Source organism: Camellia sinensis, chromosome 13, assembly GCF_055761805.1.
Source record: "Camellia sinensis isolate YWXY chromosome 13, ASM5576180v1, whole genome shotgun sequence".
Classification (NCBI taxonomy): domain Eukaryota; kingdom Viridiplantae; phylum Streptophyta; class Magnoliopsida; order Ericales; family Theaceae; genus Camellia; species Camellia sinensis.
The window spans coordinates 80,478,504-80,499,574 of record NC_138973.1 but is presented as its reverse complement, the minus strand read 5'-3'; the positions used below and the strand labels follow the sequence as shown (position 1 = coordinate 80,499,574).

The following is a 21,071-nucleotide window of genomic DNA, read 5'->3' as shown; positions in this document are numbered from 1 at the left end:
TTGCTTTCAATATTGCATAGAAAATGCACTCTTCCATACTTGCATAAAAAATGCACCTCATTTGCATAGAACATGCATTCACTCGCACTATCTTGTGCACTTACACTTTGTATCTCACTAGCACTGTCTTGTGCATCTTGTGGTTGTATCTCACTCGCACTATCTTGTGCACTTACACTTTGTATCTCACTAGCACTGTCTTGTGCATCTTGTGGTTGTATCTCACTCGTACTATTTTGTGCATTGCATTTCAATTTCAATCGCGCTGTTTAGCGTATCGCACTGTTTAGTGCATTTCAAATCAATCGCGCTGTTTAGCGTATCGCACTGTCTTGTGCATTTCAAAATCACTCGCGCTGTTTAGCGTATCGCACTGTTTAGTGCATTTCAATCGCGCTGTTTAGCGTATCGCACTGTTTAGTGCATTTCAATCGCGCTGTTTAGCGTATCGCACTGTTTTGTGCACTTCAAAATCACTCGCGCTATTTTGCGCACCGCACTGTTTTGTGCAGTTTATCACTCGCGCTATTTTGCGCATCGCACTGTTTTGTGCAGTTTATCATTTGTGCTATTTTGTGCATCGCACTGTTTCGTGCAGTTTACATTTCGCACATCACTCGCACTGTTTAGTGCATTTCAAAATCACTCGCGCTTTCTTGCGCATTGCACTGTTTTGTGCACCTTACTTGCATTTTGCATGCATTTCATCGCGCTATCTTGCGCATCTCACCTGTACTTGTTAGTGCATTGTATCGCGCTATCTTGCGCACCTTATCTGTATCGCACTGTTTTGTGCATTCACCTTGCTCGTACTGTTTTGTACACCTTTAGCATCGCACTATTTTGTGCATCTGTTTGGCACTGTTTTGTGCATTCACTCTGCATCGCACTGTCTTGTGCACTCCCTGGTCTAGGAGACCATAAATCCTCTAAAGGTGCAATTCCTTTGGTGTTTGTCGCGCCCGAACGACTTCTGGTGGTCTGGTATAGCCACCTGCCTGTGTTTGCAGTGAGTTCCTAGGAGACCAACTGAGACGGTGGAAACTAGAGTTCGAATGGCCTATGCCTAGAACGCAAAGGTTCGGGATTTCCGAGACTAAAGTCTGGTTTAAATACCCAGGGGTGTATCCTCGGCTTGAAATCTGTATGGCAGCCCCATAGATTGAGATAGCATCTGTATGCACCTCAATTCTGGATACTGATCCAACCTAGTCTGTCACCCTGTTGGAGAATAGGGAAAGCTGCAACCATAGTCAGGGAGAAAAGTAGTACCTGTGGTTCAACTGAGAAGAAGCGAGAGATCCCCAGCACCATCGGGCACGATATTGTATGTACGGTTCATTTGAGGCTGGTGCGACCAGACGAATCGCGCAGGTATCGTATCTTCTCCGTGTAAAACGCGACGAGGATTGAATGATTCTCTGCATTCTTAACTGCATAAATTGTAGTTGTTGCTTTGCATTCTTGCTTAAAATTGTTGCATCTACTTGCGAATACTTGCTTCATTACAGCTTGCTGCATTTGCATGATCATAAGTTATGTTCGGCTTCTTGCATTATCATTTGCATTTTGCCCCTGCCTGCGGGCATGCCTGCGGGCACATTTCTTCGCTATTTTGTATGTTTGTCTAAGTCTTCGGCCTTGTCAAAAATGGGTCGTCTCTGGGCTTTGACATTCACTCCCGTCAGTTGTGACTTTTGAGTTCTGTCAAAGAGGGGCAACTGTAGACACCCCATTTTTGACCGACCTTAAGACTTAGACGTCACCAGTTGAGTGCTTGGTGATATTGCATAATGTGCTCGTTCAGAAGTTTCAGAGTCTTGGCTGCGAGCCCTGCCTCCGGACTTCCGAACCCTCTTCTGTGCCTTGCCTCGATTTGCGAACCAGACTCGGTTTTCTCTGTTTCTTTTCCTGAGGGGAGGGAGAGGTCCTGTAGACCATCTCTCAGTGGCCGTGGGCTACATTTTGTGGCCGTAGGCCATTTTTCCCATTTCGGAGCCCGGTTTCCGGTTTTTCGGGACCGTTGGCCGTGTGCCTCGGTTCGGGACCGCTTAACCATCTCCGTTTGCTCTAAATTTTGGCATACATCTTATTTTCTCCCTTTCAAGGGACACTGGGGCCTGAGAAACCCACTTCGTGGCCGAACGCCACTTTCGGTGCTTGGCAGCCCATTTTCGGGACCCCGAACTGCGTGTTTTGGCCCCCGAGCATTCGTTTTGCATTGCTTTTCGTTCATTTTTGGCAGGTGCCTCTGTTTCATCACCAGGAAGGTCACCGGAGGGTGGGAGGCCAGCAATTATCTTGGCAACCAGTTATATTCCATTTTCGCCCTCCGACGCCCGTTTTTCGCGCTTCCGAGCCAATGTTGAACACCTTGGGGCCACTTTCTTCAATCCCAAACCACATATTTGTGATGTACACACTTGGGAGGATCCTAAAAGTTAGTGGCCGGCCAGTAATGTTGCTTGACCCTTTTGAACCCCTCCTTCCGGGCTAATGTTGAACAGCCTAGGCCCTTTTTCTTGAATTTTGAGCCATAGGGTTGTGTTGTACACACATTGGAGGACCCTAAAAAGTGGTGGCCGGCCACTATTTCAACTTGACCCTTTTGACCCCTAGCCGGCCGGCTAGGGGAGGTGGCCGGCCGGCCACCTGGAGCTCCAAAAACCAGCCGGCCATGATCCTTACAACATCCACTTTACAGCTGTATAACTGTTTCCCCCAGAAAATATCCCAATCCGGGGGATATTTTGTGGGGGAAAACTTGCCTAATTTTCCCTCACCTTTGCCCCTCCTCTACTCCCCCTTTTTTGCCCATATAATCAGTAGGCAACATAGAGTTAAGGGGTTAGAAAATTTGCTCTTCAAGCTTGAATACAAGAATCTCTCTTCATCTCTCTTATTTCCTTGAAAAACTTCCAAGTCCTACACCACCATTCCTTCTACACCACCACCCCCCACCCTTCCATCCTCCATTCCAGAAGATTGAAGGTGTTCTCCAAGGCCTAAGGAGCCACAAACTCAAGCCAAGAGGCAACCAAAGTCAAGTCTTCAAGGGTAAGTTCACTTTCCCTCTTTCTTGTATATTTGAGCTCCAACCAAAACTGAAAGTGGCCTTATTTTGAGCTCTTTTTCACTTTTTCTTAAGGGCTCAACCCTGTTTGAGCCCTCCATATTGCACTTGCTTCAATATCTCCCCTGAATGCCATTTTCTTGCATGCTTTGGCAGCCCATTATGCTTCCATTTTTGGGCGTTTTACAGAACTAAAAACAGGATTATTTTGCGCCCCTCTTCAACATTTAAGAAGGGCTCAACCCTGTTTGGGACCTCCATGCTACACTTGCCTTTATATTCCCTCTTTGGTCCCCATTTTTGCATGTTTTGGTAGCCTATCATGCTTCGGTTTTTGGCCTTTTTACAGTACTAAAAATAGTCTTATTTTGGCCCAGTCTTCATATTTCATTGAGGGTCTTTGGCTGTTTGATGAATATTTTGTATACTTTGTGTTATAGCCACTTTTGAGCCTCATTTTGCATTGCATTTCTAGCATGTTTGTATACTGTTTTGGGGTTTTTATAGTTCTGTAAATAGTCATATTTTTGGTCCCTCTTCAATGTTGTAGAAGGGAATTTTTCAGTTTGGGCTTTTCATATACCACTTGCCTCTTTGGCCACCTTTTGGCCCTTTTTCTTGCATAAGAGCTTAGCCATATCTATGTTTGTTTTTAGAGTTTTTACAGTTCTGTAAAATGGCTTATTTTTGGCCCCTCTTCAATGTTGTTGAAGGGCTCTAACCTATTTGGAGTTAGCAGCTGTGAGTTGCTTCATAATCTCATGTTTAGGGTCATTTTTGCATGCCATTGTTGCCCTATCTTTGCTTGCTGTTTGGCCATGATTTGTACTGTAAAAATTCTTATTTTGAGGCTGCCTTGCTTCTGTCTTTTCATCTCATGTACCAATTATGCATGCTTTGTATAGCTGTAGTTCATTCTATGTGCCTAATTTTGCATTTCGGGAGAGATCCCATGCATCGGGTGTGTTTTCGCCTCATTTCGGGGCTGTTTTCCCCCACATTTCAATGCTGAAAATCCATGTTGCATTCTATATGCCGTTTCCATGCCATTGCATTGCGTATGCCATCGCCTCAGTTTGCGTGCCCGTGTGTACGCATTTCGAGACACTTCATTTTCATCCATCGGCCTCTTATGTGAGTGCGGCTGAGGCTCTCTCATGTTAGTATAAGTCCATGTTGCATTCTATATGCCGTTTCCATGCCATTGCATTGCGTATGTCATCACCTCGGTTTGCGTGCCCGTGTGCACGCATTTTGAGGCACTTTATTTTCATCCATCGGCCTCTTATGTGAGTGTGGCTGAGGCTCTCTCATGTTAGTATAAGTCCATGTTGCATTCTATATGCCGTTTCCATGCCATTGCATTGCGTATGTCATCACCTCGGTTTGCGTGCCCGTGTGTACGCATTTCGAGGCACTTCATTTTCATCCATCGGCCTCTTATGTGGGTGCGGCTGAGGCTCTCTCATGTTAGTATAAGTCCATGTTGCATTCTATATGCCATTTCCATGCCATTGCATTGCATATACCATTGCCTCGGTTTGCGTGCCCGTGTGCACGCATTTCGAGGCACTTCATTTTTATTCACCGGCCTCTTATGTGAGTGCGGCTGAGGCTCTCTCATATTAGTGTAAGCCCATATCACATTTCCATGTCATTTACATTGCATATGCCATTGCCTCGGTTTGCGTGCCCGTGTGCACGTATTTCGAGGCATCTCATTTTTACAGCATAGTGCATACTAGGTTGTATCTTAGATCGCATTCATGCATTTCCTCAGTTTGCGTGCTCGTGTGCACGCATTTCGAGGCATCTCATTTTCATAGCATTGTGCATGTTAGGCTGTATCTTAGTTGCATTCATGCATGTCATGCATATTGCATCGTGTTCGGGATAGGAGTTAGCCCGGGCACGGGAAACGAGATACATTCTGTACTCCGAGTGACGGAATGTGTCTCAATTCCCCAGTCACCGACACTCCGGATCATCCATGATGGAGTTAGGTTTTATTGTGTTTTCATGTGCATTCATCCTATATTGAATTGTGCAATTCGACTCCTCGGCCATCATGCCTCGGTATGCGTGATTGGTGACACGAGGATCGAGGCATGCATATATTTGTGAAAATACACTGCTATGCCCCTTTCCTGCTCTCTGTTGCAGCAAAATCAGGAATCAGCAGTCTTCCGGGGCTCGGCGCGCTTTCCAAGAATAAACTGCTAAACAGAGGCTAATTGGGGCATCCCGGTGGATTTCCGTGCAAGGCAGCCTAAATGTACATCATCCATCAGAAGCAAGGCAGTCTCTGGCTTGCATGCCAATTTTATTTATTTTCTTAGTTAATTTGTTAATTAATTAGGAATTTGTATATTATTTAGACTGTAATATTTGGACTGTAATATTCTTTTATTTAGGACTGTATATTTATTCGGACCCTCTGCGCGATGGCACAACTGTAATAAGTGTGCGTGTGTGTGTTGTATGTCTTCCAACCCCACGTCTTTCTCCCTTTTATTTATCCGCTTATGATGGTTAGATTAGGGCATATTTCAATTAGCATACAGTATGATAGCATGTTTGCATCATTCATCTGTTTTTGCATGCACCAGGCTCGGCGCACCATACTAACTGCATTGTACTTTCAATTCCAAAGTGAATACATGTCAGTTGTCGCATTCCATATGCCATGTTTAGAATAGCCGAGCCTGCCATAATTGCATTTTTGCATGTGTTACATTAGGCATTTCTGTATATTTAGGATCATGCATGATTTCTAATAAACTTCTTTTTTTAGCTTGGAGTACTCGGTGAGTTTTATGCTTTAGCATCCTTGCATGTGTGTGAGTGAATGCCATGAATAGCATGCTTACCATGAGGCTAATTGCTTATATGGTATAACTGCCTGAATGCCTGTGGGTGAAGGTTGGGTTGTTTGGATTGGGACAATTCATCAAATATTTGTTTTAAGCCCACTAGATAGTGACAAAACCATTGTTTTCTAAGCCCACCTGCGGGTGGCAAAATCTGCATTTTAAGCCTACTTGCGAGTAGCAAACCATTTTCAAATAAACAAGCATGAAATGTTTTGTTCCAATTCAGGCAACTCAGTCTATACTTATATGTTGTGTGCATCACATAGTAACCTAGGCTAATAACCGGAATAAGGACACACAAAGTTTTCAAAAATTGATATTATGGTTAGTAGAGGCCGATCTTTGATCAGGCGAGCGGGGGTGCTCACGAAGTGACCTTCCCCAATCGTACCCAAGTTCCCGAGCCGAGGCAACTTTGGTGATGACGGACACATGGCCTTTTGGCACCGAGTCAGGGTTTCCTAAATTTCCCAAAATAAAATATTTAGGTGGCGACTCTGTATCTGGCAAAGCAGTTCATGTTTGGCACTTCTTTCAAAAAATCTATTTTTTCTCAAAACGATTTGCCGAATTTGGACTCTTTGGTTCAGACTTAGAACCGTGACAAATTTAAGAGTCCTGAGCTGTGGTGACCCCAATATGAACGGAACGGGAGCTCGTTCCTCCCGGGGCGTTCGGGGACGTCTACAGCTGGAGAAGCTAAAGGGTTTTTAGCTCGGCTGGAAAGGCTTAATAACTTCAGCTCGGTTGGTAGACTGATAATCCCAATCATGCTGTGTAGATGGAATTAAGGGGCAATTGAGAGGGTAATTTTTAGGTAAAAATTGGGCCGAGCTATGTGATGGGCTTTGTGGCCCAAAGTTCCGAGGACTAGGTGAAAAGGCCGCAATGTTACTCCGGCCCAGGAGAAGTGTAGCTACTCCGGCCGAGGAGAAGTGTAGCTACTCCAGCCCAGGAGAGGTATGGTTACTCCGGCCCAGGGAGGTATAGTTACTCTGGTCCGGAGGTAACTTGGCGTTATGCCGGTCTCAGAGTTAGTCCGGTCACGGCGTATTATGGTTAGAACGGTCAGAACCTTGCTACTCGGAAGTTCGGTTTATGCACACCATGGGTTGTACATGAGGAAACCGAAATAAGGATGGAGTAAAACGTAAGAACTGAACTAAGAATAGTTCGGCCTACTCAGTGGCTCTGCATAGCCAAGCTTATTTCGGTCATATCGTCGTTCGGCCAAAGTAAAAACCATCCCACTTGGTTTAAGCAGTGGGGGGGGGGTGTAAAAGGATAAGTATTATCCTTAGGAGTATGAATCTTAGGAGGACTCTGCATGGAGGAGTACAAGTCCTACTAGGATTGTGCCACTCGAAACTTATAAAAGATCACAAACATCACCTTGGAGGAGGTAACAGAACACAGCATAATTTTGCTTTCTGAGAACATTGAGCTTTGTTTATTTGTCAAGTTTTCTGACTTAGGCATCGGAGAGGTTTCCGGCACACACCCGCCGGCTAGCTCACGTTTGTGTTTTCAGGTGATAAAGCGACGTCGTACGAAGGAGCGTGGATTTGGTCAACAGGATTATACGAGAAGGTATATTTCTTTCCCGTACAATAACAATGCTTAAAATTATTATACATTCTTTGTTACATGCAACTTTAATTAAAAAAAAAAAGTGCTATTATTTCAAACTTATTAACAACTATGTTTAAAACACTCGTTAATATATTGTTTGGTGTTTTATTTCTTCTTTTAATAATAGTTTAGTCATTTTAAACATGCCTAACATGGATTGAATAATCCTTACAAAATATTCTTGAACCAAAATAAATTAAACAATTGAATTGGAGGTTCTTTTATCTCGACAACAAATATTACTTCGATGACCACAAAGGGCCTGTTGCAAAGGAAACAATTAAGAAGATATAAAAATAAACGGAAATTTTAGACATAAAGAGATAGAATTTGCAATTAATTGAAGAAATCTTTAAAAGTAAATTCTAATCCTATGATTACAGTTAGTGAAACTACTCTATCTACTTGATGCTATTCAGGTGTCGTTTGGGAAGGGCTCATTTAGGCTCTTTTGGCTCTTTGAGCTACAAAAGACAGAATAGGCTATTTGAGTCACAACAGATAAAATATCACATCCAACCCATAATCATTACACTCTTCTCTCACAAAAAAAGTCAAAAAGCCAAAAAGCCAAAAAGTCATTCCCAAACCAAGCTTTTGAGCCTAGGCTCAAATAGTCAAAAAAGCCAAAAAGCCAAAAAGCCAACCCACTTCCCAAACGGAGGCTCAGTTTTAATAAAAAATGAGAAAATAATATTTCATTCACAACACACATTTAGGCATACACCTATTTATAGTTCATACAAGAGAGTTGGTTAAGAGTTTGTTACAACAAATTCTAACTAACTGAACAAACTCTAAACTAATAGATACTAACTGAACCTACACGAACTACTACAACTGATGCTGCATATTCTATTGATGCATATGCATATTCTGTTGCTGCATACTCTGGTTCTGCATACTCTGGTTCTTATCAGTCCCTCTCAAGATGATGGGGCTAGGAAGCACCAGAAGCTTGGATTTAAGATAGAGAAACTGAGGAGAAGAAAGGGGCTTAGCAAAGATATTAGCAATCTGATCATCAGTAGCAATATAAGCCAAAGAAATTTGTTTAGAGACCACTCTGTCCCGAATGAAATGACAGTCCACCTCTATGTGTTTAGATTTAGAATGGAACACGGGATTGGAGGCTAAGGCCATAGCAGAAACATTGTCACACCATAACACAGGCACAGCAGAAGCAGGAACATATAACTCTTTGAGCAATTGTTGAAGCCAACAAATTTCGGCGGTAGTGTGAGCCATAGACCTATATTCAGCCTCTGTGGAAGATCTTGACACTGTGGGTTGTTTTTTAGAGGACCAAGAGATAAGATTGGAGCCAAGATAGATACAAAAGCCAGAAGTAGAGCGTCTATCAGTACAATCCCGGCCCAATTGGAATCAGTAAAGGCATGAAGATCATAAGACCCTTTTTTGAAAGTAAGACCATGAGAAACAGTGCCTTGAATATATCTGAGCAGGCGTTTAACGAGAGCAAAGTGAGCATTAGTTGGGGCTTGCATATGCTGACACGCTTGATTGACAGCAAAGGCAATGTCAGGGCATGTGATGGTTAAGTATTGCAAAGCATCAACGATGCTTCTGTAAAGGAAGGCTGAGCATAAGGAAGCACATCAGTGGAGGAAGGACCAGCAGAAGACTTCAGAGCAATAAGTGTGGAGCATGATTTACAATGAAGCATACCAGCTTTATGGAGCAGTTCTTGTGCATATTTGTGTTGAGATAAAAAATAACCAGTGGAAAGAGCTTGAACAGAGATGCCTAAAAAATATGAGACATCTCCTAGTTCCTTCATGGAAAAGGCCACATGCATCTGAGCAAGTAATGCTTGAATCAAACTAGGATCACTTCCAGTTTGCAGAATGTCATCAACATAAATGAGCAAAATAGTGATACTAGTAGAGGTCTTTTTTACAAAGAGAGAAGGATCAGAATAACTATGACAGAAACCTTGAGTAAGTAAGAAAGATGAGAAGGTGGAGTACCAAGCTCGAGGAGCTTGCTTGAGGCCATATAAAGCTTTGTGCAATTTGCACACATGATGAGGAAAGGTGGAATCAACAAAACCTTGAGGCTGTAACATATATACCTCTTCATCCAACTTACCATGTAAGAAAGCATTGGAGATGTCCAACTGCTTGAGAGGCCATTGATTTTGAAGTGCAAGACACAAGAGAATCCTAATAGTAGGTTGCTTTGTAACAGGACTAAATGTTTCATCATAATCGATTCCTTCTTGTTGCAAGTATCCCTTCACAACTAAGCGAGCCTTGTAACGAGCAATGGTACCATCTGAATTTTTTTTAATACGAAACACCCACTTGCAGCCAATAGCAGATTTGGTAGAAGAAGGAGGAACAAGGGTCCAAGTACCTTGTTTATGGAGAGCTTGAAACTCCTCATTCATAGCATTAAGCCAGATAGGAGAAGTTAAAGCTTGAGAAGCATTCTGAGGCTCAGTACAAGTAAGATCAACTGGAGGAGTGTGAGTAAGATGACAAGAAGGAGCTGCAAGGTGCTGAGAAAGAGAAGAAGCTTTTGACCGAGTAGTCATAAGGTGAGTATTACAAGAAATAGAGTGAGAAGGAAGAAGTGGCAGGTGAATATAAATGGATTCAATAGGAAAAGAAGAAGAATTGGATTCAATAGGAAAAGAAGAAGAATTAGGAACAGTAGTAAAAGTATCAGGAATAGCAGAAGTAGCAGGTGCTGTAGGGACTGCAGGTGTAGTAGGAACAGAACTGGTAGAAGGAGCAGAAAAAGATGAGGAAAGGACAGGCAGGTGAGGTTTGGTAGAGGTGGTAGACTGAGAAGAAGTCCAGAAAAATGATGTAAGATTAGGTAGTGTAGGAGGAGTAGGTGTATGAGTAGTAAATGGAAAGCAAGACTCATTGAATAAGACATGTCTAGACAAAAATATTTTTCCAGTAGAAGGATCTAAACACCAGTAACCTTTAGTGGAAGGATGGTAACCTAAGAAAACACAAGGTGAAGATCTTGGTTGAAGTTTATGATCAATATAAGGTCGAAGCCATGGAAAACATTGGCAACCAAAGACTTTGAAAAATTCATAATCTGGAAGAGCATGAAAGAGTAACTGAAAATGCGATTTATGATGAAGAGACAAACTAGGCATCCTATTTATAAGAAACACAGCTGTAGCTAGAGCTTCAAACCAATAGGTAAGAGGCATGCTAGAGTGATACATTAGTGCAATAGCTGTCTCAACAATGTGTTGATGTTTTCTCTCTGCAATGCCATTTTGTTCTGGAGTATAAGGACAAGTGAGATGATGGAGAATACCATTTTCAGCAAGATATCTATCCATTTGATGATTAACAAACTTAGTTCCATTATCAGTTCTGAGAATTTTCAAGACTGTATCAAATTGTTTTTCCACATAAGCTTTAAACAAAAGAAAGGTGGAAAAAACTTCACTCTTAACATAAAGAGGATAAATCCAAGTAAATCTTGTGAAATCATCAACAAACAAATGATAGTATTTATAACCATTGAGAGAGGCATTAAATGGTTCCCAAACATCACTATGCACAAGAGAAAAAGACTTATTAACAGTAGAAGTAGACAACTTGAAAGGCAACCTATGTATCTTAGCAACACTACAAGAAGTGCAAGCTAATGAATTACAATCTTTATTTGATAGAGGTCCAGGTAAGTATTGAAGAAGTTGATGAAGTTTTAGTGCGGAAGGATGACCAAGTCTTTGATGCCAGGTAGACACAGAGACTTGAGATTTTGCTTGAGCAACATAAGCTTGAGGAATCAGGGAAGATGATGAATCAGCAAAATGGTAGAGTCCATGAATATTAGGTCCTTTATGAAGAACCTTGTTCGTATGCTTGTCCTGAACCACAAAGGAGTTAGAATCAAATGTAACTGAACAATGATTATCCTTGGTGAGTTGATGAACAGACAAAAGATTAGAAGAAATGTTAGGCACATGAAGAAGATTATTAAGAGAAAAGGAATACTGAGGAGTAGGAAATAATCCCTTACCAATGTGTTGAATGGGAACAGTCTGACCATTACCAACAGTGACTTGGTTTGAGCCTTGGTAAGGTTGAAAGAGTTGAAGATTAGCCAAATCATTAGTGATATGATTGGTTGCAGCAGAGTCTATGTACCATGGAGTGGATGAAGCAGATGGAGTAAAAGAGTTATTAGAAGAAGACTGATTTGCAGTAGCCGAGTAAGCATGAGGTGGAAAAGACTGAGAATTAGATGGAGCATGAGCCTGATGAGGTTGATAGGTGGAATCCATACGAAACCAACAATCAAAAGCACTATGGTTATGACCTCCACAGATTTGACAACCAGAGTAAGAATAAGAAGTATTGCCCGAATGACTATCATGTCTGTTATCATATCTCCCTGACTGTCCTCCATATCGACCTCCTCTGCGATACCTTCCATTTCCTCTATATCTTCCTCCTCTATTGCCACGAAATTGATATCTACCTTTATGGCTAGATGAATATCCTCTAGTAGATGAAGGATATGAAGCAGATCCAGATGCAGAGTCAGTAGTGACAGCACAGGCCATTGGTAAATCACTCATAAGCACATGTTTAGTTTTATTTTCTACATGGATTGCTTCAGAACACAGCAGGGAACTCAAGTCTGTCATAGTAATCACCTCTGCTCTGGCACGAATAGTAGTTTTCAAAGCTGCATATTCATCTGGTAATCCGTTGAGTGTTATCAGAACCAGATCTTCATCTTCAACCGTAGCTGATACAAGACTAAGTTGATCTGCAATATTGTGAATCTGAGTCAAATATTCCTCCATTGAGAGACCTTTCTTGGTGACTGATTGAAGTTTATTCTTCAATTGATGTATGTGAGATCGAGAGAGTGAGGTAAATCTCTTCTCTAAAGTACTCCAAACTTGAGCACAGTGTTGACAATGAAGAACTGTGGAGAACACAGAGGAGGAGAGAGTTGCAGTAATGCAACTTAACAGATGTGCATCAATGATCTTCCATCTTGCAAACTCTAGATTTTCAATTACTTTTCCAGATGGATCAAGGATCTATGGAGCTGGACATGAAATCACTCCAGTTACAAAATCAAACAACTCTGTCGCTCTAAGCACATTCTGAAGCTGATGTTTCCAGATAAGGAAATTGGAAGAATCAAGTTTCACTGTTACTAGAGACTGAAAATTTGAAATCAGTAAACTAAGATTTGGTGGTAGAGAAGATGATGAAACTGCCATGACTGAAACTTGCTCGTGAGAGCTATTTGGCTCTGATACCATAATAAAAAATGAGAAAATAATATTTCATTCACAACACACTTGACATTTAGGCATACACCTATTTATAGTTCATACAAGAGAGTTGGTTAAGAGTTTGTTACAACAAATTCTAACTAACTGAACAAACTCTAAACTAACATATACTAACTGAACCTACACGAACTACTACAACTGATGCTGCATATTCTGTTGATGCATATGCATATTCTGTTGCTGCATACTCTGGTTCTTATCAAGTTTGAACAACAAGGAGATTCATGCTTTTTTTTTTTTTTTCCTTTCTAAATTTAAACCTTCTTAATTGTTGTTAGAGATATAATATAAATAATAAAATTATCGGAATTGGAGACAAGTTTATATCATTTAGAAAATGTTACAATTTTTTTTTTTTTTTTTGGATTAATGAAAGAAAGCATATTGATACACCAATGCCAAGTAGGTTACATCAAACAGCTAAGGAGAAACATGAAAGTGTGAAAAATCAAACAGAATCATGAATCAACCAAAGAGCAAGAGCAAAAAAGATAGAAGGCACGGAGCCAATCTAAAACACTAAAGGAAAATTCGAAATACAAAACTAGCAGCACAAAGTCCCTAAACATAATAAATGGTGTAAATTTAAAATTGGTCCAATGTGAATATCATGTTTACAATAATTGTGGTTTTTAGATACACTTTTTAAGGTAATTTTTCTAAATTTGTAGCATTGTTGATATCATTTATGTTGTGACACATGGGTATCTTTAAAAACAAGAAATTATCTAGTCTTTCGAAAATTATATGCTTGTCCAATAGGAATGACTTGTCATTATAACATATACGAATTTTAGGGATCAATTTTTTTCATCCCCAAAAGTAAAAATCTTATTACAAAAAAGTATTCGGGCTACCAATTTTATTCTTCATGTGAGCCATTATGAAAGTCTTGTCTTGAAAAGTATAAAAAAAAAGAAAATTAAAAAAATCTAAAAAAAAAATCTTTAACGACAAAATTCTAAAAATGTCACTAATTTAGATACATAACAATTTTGTGTAAACATATATGTACTTTTTGATCAAAAAAGAAAATTTGATTCTAAAAGAATAATAATTCATTACCATATGTCCAATTTCGTTGACACTGTTGGCATTTAAGATATTTAAAAAAAAAAAAAATGAATTCTTTATGCACTTTAATTTGTTGTAATATATGTTTACATGACTCAAAAAATGAGAAAGGTTTTTGTAGTGTCTTTACTTATGTGAATCAAAAGGTAGAAACAATATAGAAATATTACAAAACACTAATAATTAGGCACATAGTGATGTGTGTATTTGAAAAAAAAACTACATAAAATATCAAATCCGACTACTTAAATTAATAAAAATCATATTGTACATCACATGTACAACATATGTACCATCATCACTATCCAATATAATCTTTCCTTCCAAGAAAATCCAAATTGCAAAAACCCTCATAGCGTTTGTTGAAGTGTCATTTTTTTTAGTGGAAAAGGCCCAAGGTTCAATACTACTATCCTGTGGTAAACTCACACAATTACCCAATATGAACCTATTAAAATGAATTGAAAATTTTGCATGTTTGTTTCGCAACCTAAATGAAGACTTTCAAACTCCTCACCATCCTCTTCTTCTCCACCACCCTCTCCTTCTTTACCCACACAGCTTTCTCAGACACTAATTGCCAACCTTCCTCATGCAGCATTGCACCGATAGTCCGGTTCCCTTTCCATCTAGCAAACCTTCAAGACGACCGGTGCGGAGTTCCAGGCTTTGGTCTTTCATGCAACTCCAAGAACCAAACAATCCTAACCCTCCCACTTGCCGGTGAATTCATCGTAACCTATATCGATTACAACACTAAATGGATTTACATCAACGACCCAGATTCCTGCATCCCCAAGAGGCTCCAAATCTTCACCCTTTACGGATCACCGTTCATATCAGTTTTTCCTATGGACATCACTTTCCTCAACTGTTCATTGGACAGCTCATATGATTTTCAATTCCCGATCTATTGCCTCAGCAATTACCCTAAATACGTCGTAGTAGCTTCCAGCAGTTCTTCCATGCCTCTGGGTTGCCAGAACATGTCTAGGGTTTCAGTTCCGGTAGATGACACGGTTTACCGGTACCAGAATCCAGGGGCTCTTGGTGTTGATCTTATGCTAACGTGGAGGATACCTGGTTGCGTAGCGTGTGAAGCTAAGTGTGGGACTTGTGGTTACAAAAATGTTAACAGAAGGCAGATCGGATGCTTTAATCTTCCTAGTCAAGATAGGTTTCAATTTTTCATTTTCATTTTACTGGATTTTCTACCCAGAATAAAATTACATGAAAAGAGAAGAATTAATTCCAAAAAGGGAATGAGTTTTCTTTAGTCGAGTCATTGGATCAGATGGTATTATTTGGGATTGTGACGGTCTGTCACAGTTCTCGTTTTCATCATCTGAATAGTTTTATTTTTTAAATCTTTTTTTTTTTTTAGATTGTTTACTCAAAAATAAATAAATAAATAAAGTCGATCTAATATTTGTAATTATATAATTTTATAACATTTGTTTCTGAAAAATGAACGGGAATGATTTTGAAAATAAATCATATATTTTTTTTTGAAAATAAATATGATAAAATTATTCAGCTAGGTATAAGAAATCAACTTCATTTTTTGGGTTGATGACCTAACCAAAGTGATCTAAAAACTTAACAGTTCAAATGATTGAACAGATATGTAGTGGAATCTCACGGACCAAACAGTGATGTCTAGTTCAATTGGAGATAAACCATTTCCTTCTAAAAAGTAATAATAAGTTTGTGGCCATTTGCTTGTGTTTGTTTGTTTTTTATTTATTTGTAATTTATTTAGGTAAAAATTTGAAAAATACATATTTTTATTAGGTGCACTTAAAATAAAATAAAATAAAAATAGGGTGTTTGGTGGCTATCATGTGATTTTCTTTACTTTTTCAATTTAAAATTTTAGAATAAACTCAAAAGGCTAATATTTTTAAGCTGAATATAATTTTATTTTTTTTAAAAGCTAACATCAACGAGTAAGGATCCTCTAGAGTTTTTTTTTCCTAAAGTTTCCTAAAGTGGTGCATTGTGTGGTTGAGATTTAATGACAAGTCACATCAATTTTTCAACATTAAATCTCAACCACACAATACACCACTTTAGGAAATTTTAGGAAAAAAATACTCTAGAGGATCCTTGGTGAACATCAACTCCTTTTTAAGAAAGTTGCATTTGCATTGTACAATTTAGTAAGTTATTATCACATGAAGGGTCTGATCAAAAAAACAAAAAAAAATCATCACATGAAGGGAGAACACTCATAGACAATCAATAAATAAAAAATAAAAAAAATTTATTCAAGGACGGCAGCTTAAAAGACGGAGTGAACCAATAAGAAAAAATAATAATCTTGTAATATATCAATTTCCTATTAATTTTGGTTTCTTTTATGTATGACAATGACTGCATAGAGAAACCAAATGATAAATGTTAATGGTAAAATTATTGACTGATTTTGGGCAAGTTTGTGGGTGTTTTAATTTGATATTTATCAGTTAAATTAATGGAATTTATTATATTTTATTGTTGATTTTTGAAAGATAATATGACATGCTATGAAATAACATAACATTACAATAAATTAAAATTTTAGAAACAAAAGATTAGGAATTATTGGTTGCGTTTGGTAGAGTTTTCTAAATATAATTGGAGAATAGAGTTGTATTTTGAGTTTGTGAGTTTTGAAATTATGATTTGAGTGTGGAAAATTTATTTGGTGAATGAGTTTTAAAAAGAGTTTTGAATTGAGTAGGAAATTTTTGATGTGACATATGATATTTGATACAAAAACTTACAACTCATAACCAAACACACAACTCAAAATTCTATTAAAACTCATAATTTTTTTTTTAAAATTCGAAAAATATATTTTATTGAATATATAAAAATTAACATAAAAAAAATTGCACTGTTCCGGTCAACCGACCGGACATCCAGTTACCCAAATTTTCCCGCCTTCGACCGTGTTTTCAAAAGTGAGCATGAAATTAATTTTTAAAATTTGTAAATAAACGCCCTATTCAAATCAGCTCTGGAACTAACGTTCCAAAGTTGTACCAAACACAGCCATTATTCTTTAGGGACGAAATAAGTTAGTTGTCAAAAGTGTTGTCATACTTTTAGTGATAAAATTCAACACGTAGTAATGAATTACTATTATTTTGCAATCAAAATTTTTATATTAAAAAATAAATATTTTTAGCACAAAATTGTTTGTCTTTAAAAGTGTATTTATTAATAATATTTTTAAAATTTAAAATTAATTTTTTAACTTTTCAAGACAACCTTTTAGTAACAACTCACATAATGATAGAATTTGATTTCCTAATATTTTTTGTAACAAAAATTTTATTTTAAAGACAAAAAGTCTATTTCTTAAATCTTAAAACTTTATATGTTATGATTTGAATAATGTGAAGTATTGTTAAACTACCAAACAACCTCTCCATGTTAATATGCCATTGGCTTATAGGACTGCATAGAAGACCTAAATGACACCTTTGAAAAGGTAAATTGGAAAGGTGACTGCCTGGAATTTTAATTATTAAAAAATTCAACAAAAAATAGTAATTATGCCCAAAAGGTATGTTGACAAGTTTTTTACTATAAAAAAGTTCAATAAAAAAAATAAAATAGGACTCATGCCCACTTTTTTTTTTTTTTTTGCATGTCAAAAGTCACCTGTATTAATGAATACTTCCAAAATGGTCAACCACCCATCAGCTGCCCCTCTCTTACTCGACAAATGTTACGATTAAAAAATATGGTTTAATCATGATTATTAAAATTTTAAAAAAAATATTTTACAAAAATTATAAACAAAATCACTAATATAAAAAATAGCAATGTTTTTCAAGTTAAAAATTAACTGATGTAGCATGCGTTCATTGGTTAGTACTAAAATAAATTTATAATATATCCAATCAAATCAAATTACCTTGACTGATTTTAAATTTGACTTTTGACATAGAATATCATTTTTCTTTTTAAAAAATTACTCATTATAACTTTATTCACATTTGTAATATATATATATATATGTGTGTGGTTATTCATGGTATTTAATTTTGGTATTATAGGCATACCAAGCACTATAAAGTATGGGATTGCCGTAGGCGTTGGAATACCCGGGCTTGGATGCCTCATTATTGCACTTGCATATTACATTGAGCACAGAACCCATTCCCGACGCCGCCAGCACGATGCCGAACTCTCTAACCCATCGATCACTCTCCAACCGCTGGTCATCGCGGCGGGCCTCGATGGGTCCACCATAGAGTCTTACCCGAAGACCGTGCTCGGGGAGAGTAGCCAACTGCCCAAGCCCAGTGATGGCACTTGTTCAATCTGTTTGGCAGAGTACCAGCCCAAAGAGACCCTAAGAACTATACCAGAATGCAATCACTATTTTCATGCTACTTGCATAGATAAGTGGCTTAGGAGGAATGCCACGTGTCCCTTGTGCCGGAAGCCACCGGACAGGTCATCAGTGGTTACACCTAGCTCCACAATGTCCTTGTCCTTGTCGTCGTCGGCTACTACCTAGACAACCATTTTCCAATGATTTTCACCAACATTATCGCGTTGCAGGGGATATTTTCCTTACACAATGGTTAGATTATAAATATTGAATACAGATGTAGAAAGGAAAGAAAAAAAAGAGTTAAAATTTTAAATTATATTTCATTGATATTTTCCTTATATTTTTCTTTTTTAAATTATTAACTAAATTTATAATTCAAACATAGTGTAAGAGAGATTGTTTTTCACATATTTTTTTGTTATATATATATATATATATATATATGTTTACAGAAGGTGATTGTGGTGAGATTGTTTTTCACATATTTTTTTGTTATATATATATATATATATATATATGTTTACAGAAGGTGATTGTGGTGGTTACTCGTCCACTAGATTTTGTTTTGAGAGATAAACTAAAGTTAAAAGAAATGAAGGGTTACATTAAAAATGATAAACTAAGTGAAATATTAAATTATTTTAACCACTCAATTTCCAACAAGATTTTATTATGTGTACAAACTTATCAAACCAAGTTTAAATTGAATTCATAGTCAAGTTTGTTTACATAAGCCAATCTCAATTTTTTTTAATTGCTTGAATCGGTGCCCCTAGCACAAGTGCCCCTATTCTCATTGTTTTACTGGGATATCTTGATTGCCACATGTTCACTTATTATTGGTTGATTTAAATTAGACACCAGCACTTTTACTTTTACGATTATACATGTTTTGAAATTTATTTCTCGATATTTTTACCAAGTCATGCCGTTAGTGCAATTACGGCATATAAATAAAATTTTGAATAGAGGATTTTTATATGAGAAGAGGACCTAGACACAGAAAATTAACGGAAATGACTCGAGGCAGTAAGACGATTATACCAAGTCTTGCTTGAAATGGATAAACCCTTTTTGTTTTTTTTTTTTTTGATAATAGGAAAGAAGAGATACAAAGATGAGGCCTAGATAAAAGATGCATCATAGCTATAGAACACATCCCAACTATGTTGGCATCCATTATATAGCCCAATCATGTGCAAACTAAGACCAAAAAAGGAGGTGGGTTGGCGAGTCCCCAACTCGGGATCTCGACCTAGAAATACAATGATGATCAGAAAGCAGAAATACAAAAGAGGATCAATGATACAAAATCCTTCTCTGAGTGTTAATTTGATGGGATTTCAAACCTTCTAGTGAGAAGAGAAAGTCATTGATGGAACTCTGATAACTTGGCTGACAATTTACTCTAATTTGCAATATGAATTTTCACATATTCCACCAACTCTAACTGTGATGTTTCCTAATGATTGAAGACTTTATGATTTCTTGCTAACCAAAGGGACCATAGAGCAGCTAATGGAAGTGCTTCCCAAATGATTTTACCAAGATGTTTGGGATTCTGTCCATATCACCACAAAGTAGCTGTGGAATTGAGTTTGGAGAGACCCATATCATTCCCCAGCACTTGATTAAATCAGACCAAACAGTCCAAGAGAAAGGACAAAGCAGAAGTAGATGATTTGTAGTTTCTTCATTACAGTCACAGAATGCGCATGGGGGTGAAGAGGCAACAATGTGCCTAGAGAAGAGTAGGCCTGAGGATGCTATATGGTTCCATCAGGCAAGCCAACCAAAAGCTTTGATTCTAGGTGGTGCAATAGATTTCCAGAGTTTCATGATAGGAAATGGTGGCATACACACACAGTTTTCAAAAGCACAATAAAGAGAGCTTGAGGTAAAGTCACTAGAGGATGATGATAGCCAAGTGATTGAACCATTGTGTCCCTGTCTAAGGACAGCAGAGTGCGCAATGTTGCAGGTCATCTGCTGGTGTGCTCCCTCCTCCCAAGCCCTCAGTGTTCTTCTATAATCCACAATCAAGACTAATGGGTTGACAGATGTATAGCTGCTTAGGATGTGATTAACACTTGCCTCTTTGTCTGTTGCAAGATTGAAGAGTCTTGGATAAAGAACAGAGAGGGGAATGTCTGTTGCCCAATTATCAATCTAGAACGTCATTCTATTTCCATCACCAAGATTAAACCTGATATTGCTGATGAAATGGTTAAAAACCACAGATTGCCACTTCCTAGTGAAAGAATAGATTTCCAAATAGGAGAGGAATTTCTGAAAGTGGCTGAATTTGGTAGCCAGGAGGAATGGTCAATACCCTTTTTTGCACATAAAGCCCTCCTCCATAGAGCATTATTTTCCTTGGCAAATCTCCACCACCACTTGCAAAGGCTTCATTGTTCTCTACTATCTTTCTAAATCCAAGGCCACTAAACTTTTTTTCCTGAGTATGCCTCCCAGTTTAGGAGGTGTACCTTTTTCTTCTCCTCTCCATCTCCACGTAGAAAGGATCTTTTAATTTTGATGAAAAATGGTAAAGAATTAGTTTTAAGATAGGAGGTGTACCTTTTTCAGATTTAAGTTCAAATATGAAAACTAGAGTAAAAATTAAGGGAAATACAACTAAAGAAGAAAATAATACAACTACAAAAAAAAGAGTCAAAACTAAATATATGAGGTATAATAAAAAATCTTACGAGCCATAATTAAAATAATGTCATAATTGAAAATTTTTTTTGGTCATAACTA

General features: G+C 38.0%; 1 protein-coding gene across 1 annotated transcript; it reads left to right on the top strand.

The window, feature by feature from the left end:
• Window positions 1–14,466: 14,466 nt before the first annotated feature.
• Window positions 14,467–18,529, top strand: LOC145805510 (putative RING-H2 finger protein ATL21B). The gene is made up of 2 exons (XM_082900663.1): window positions 14,467–15,238; window positions 18,025–18,529. The coding sequence occupies exons 1-2, from the start codon at window positions 14,467–14,469 to the stop codon at window positions 18,489–18,491; spliced, it is 1,239 nt and encodes a 412-aa protein (XP_082756789.1). The 3' UTR covers window positions 18,492–18,529.
• The last annotated feature ends 2,542 nt before the right edge of the window (window positions 18,530–21,071 follow it).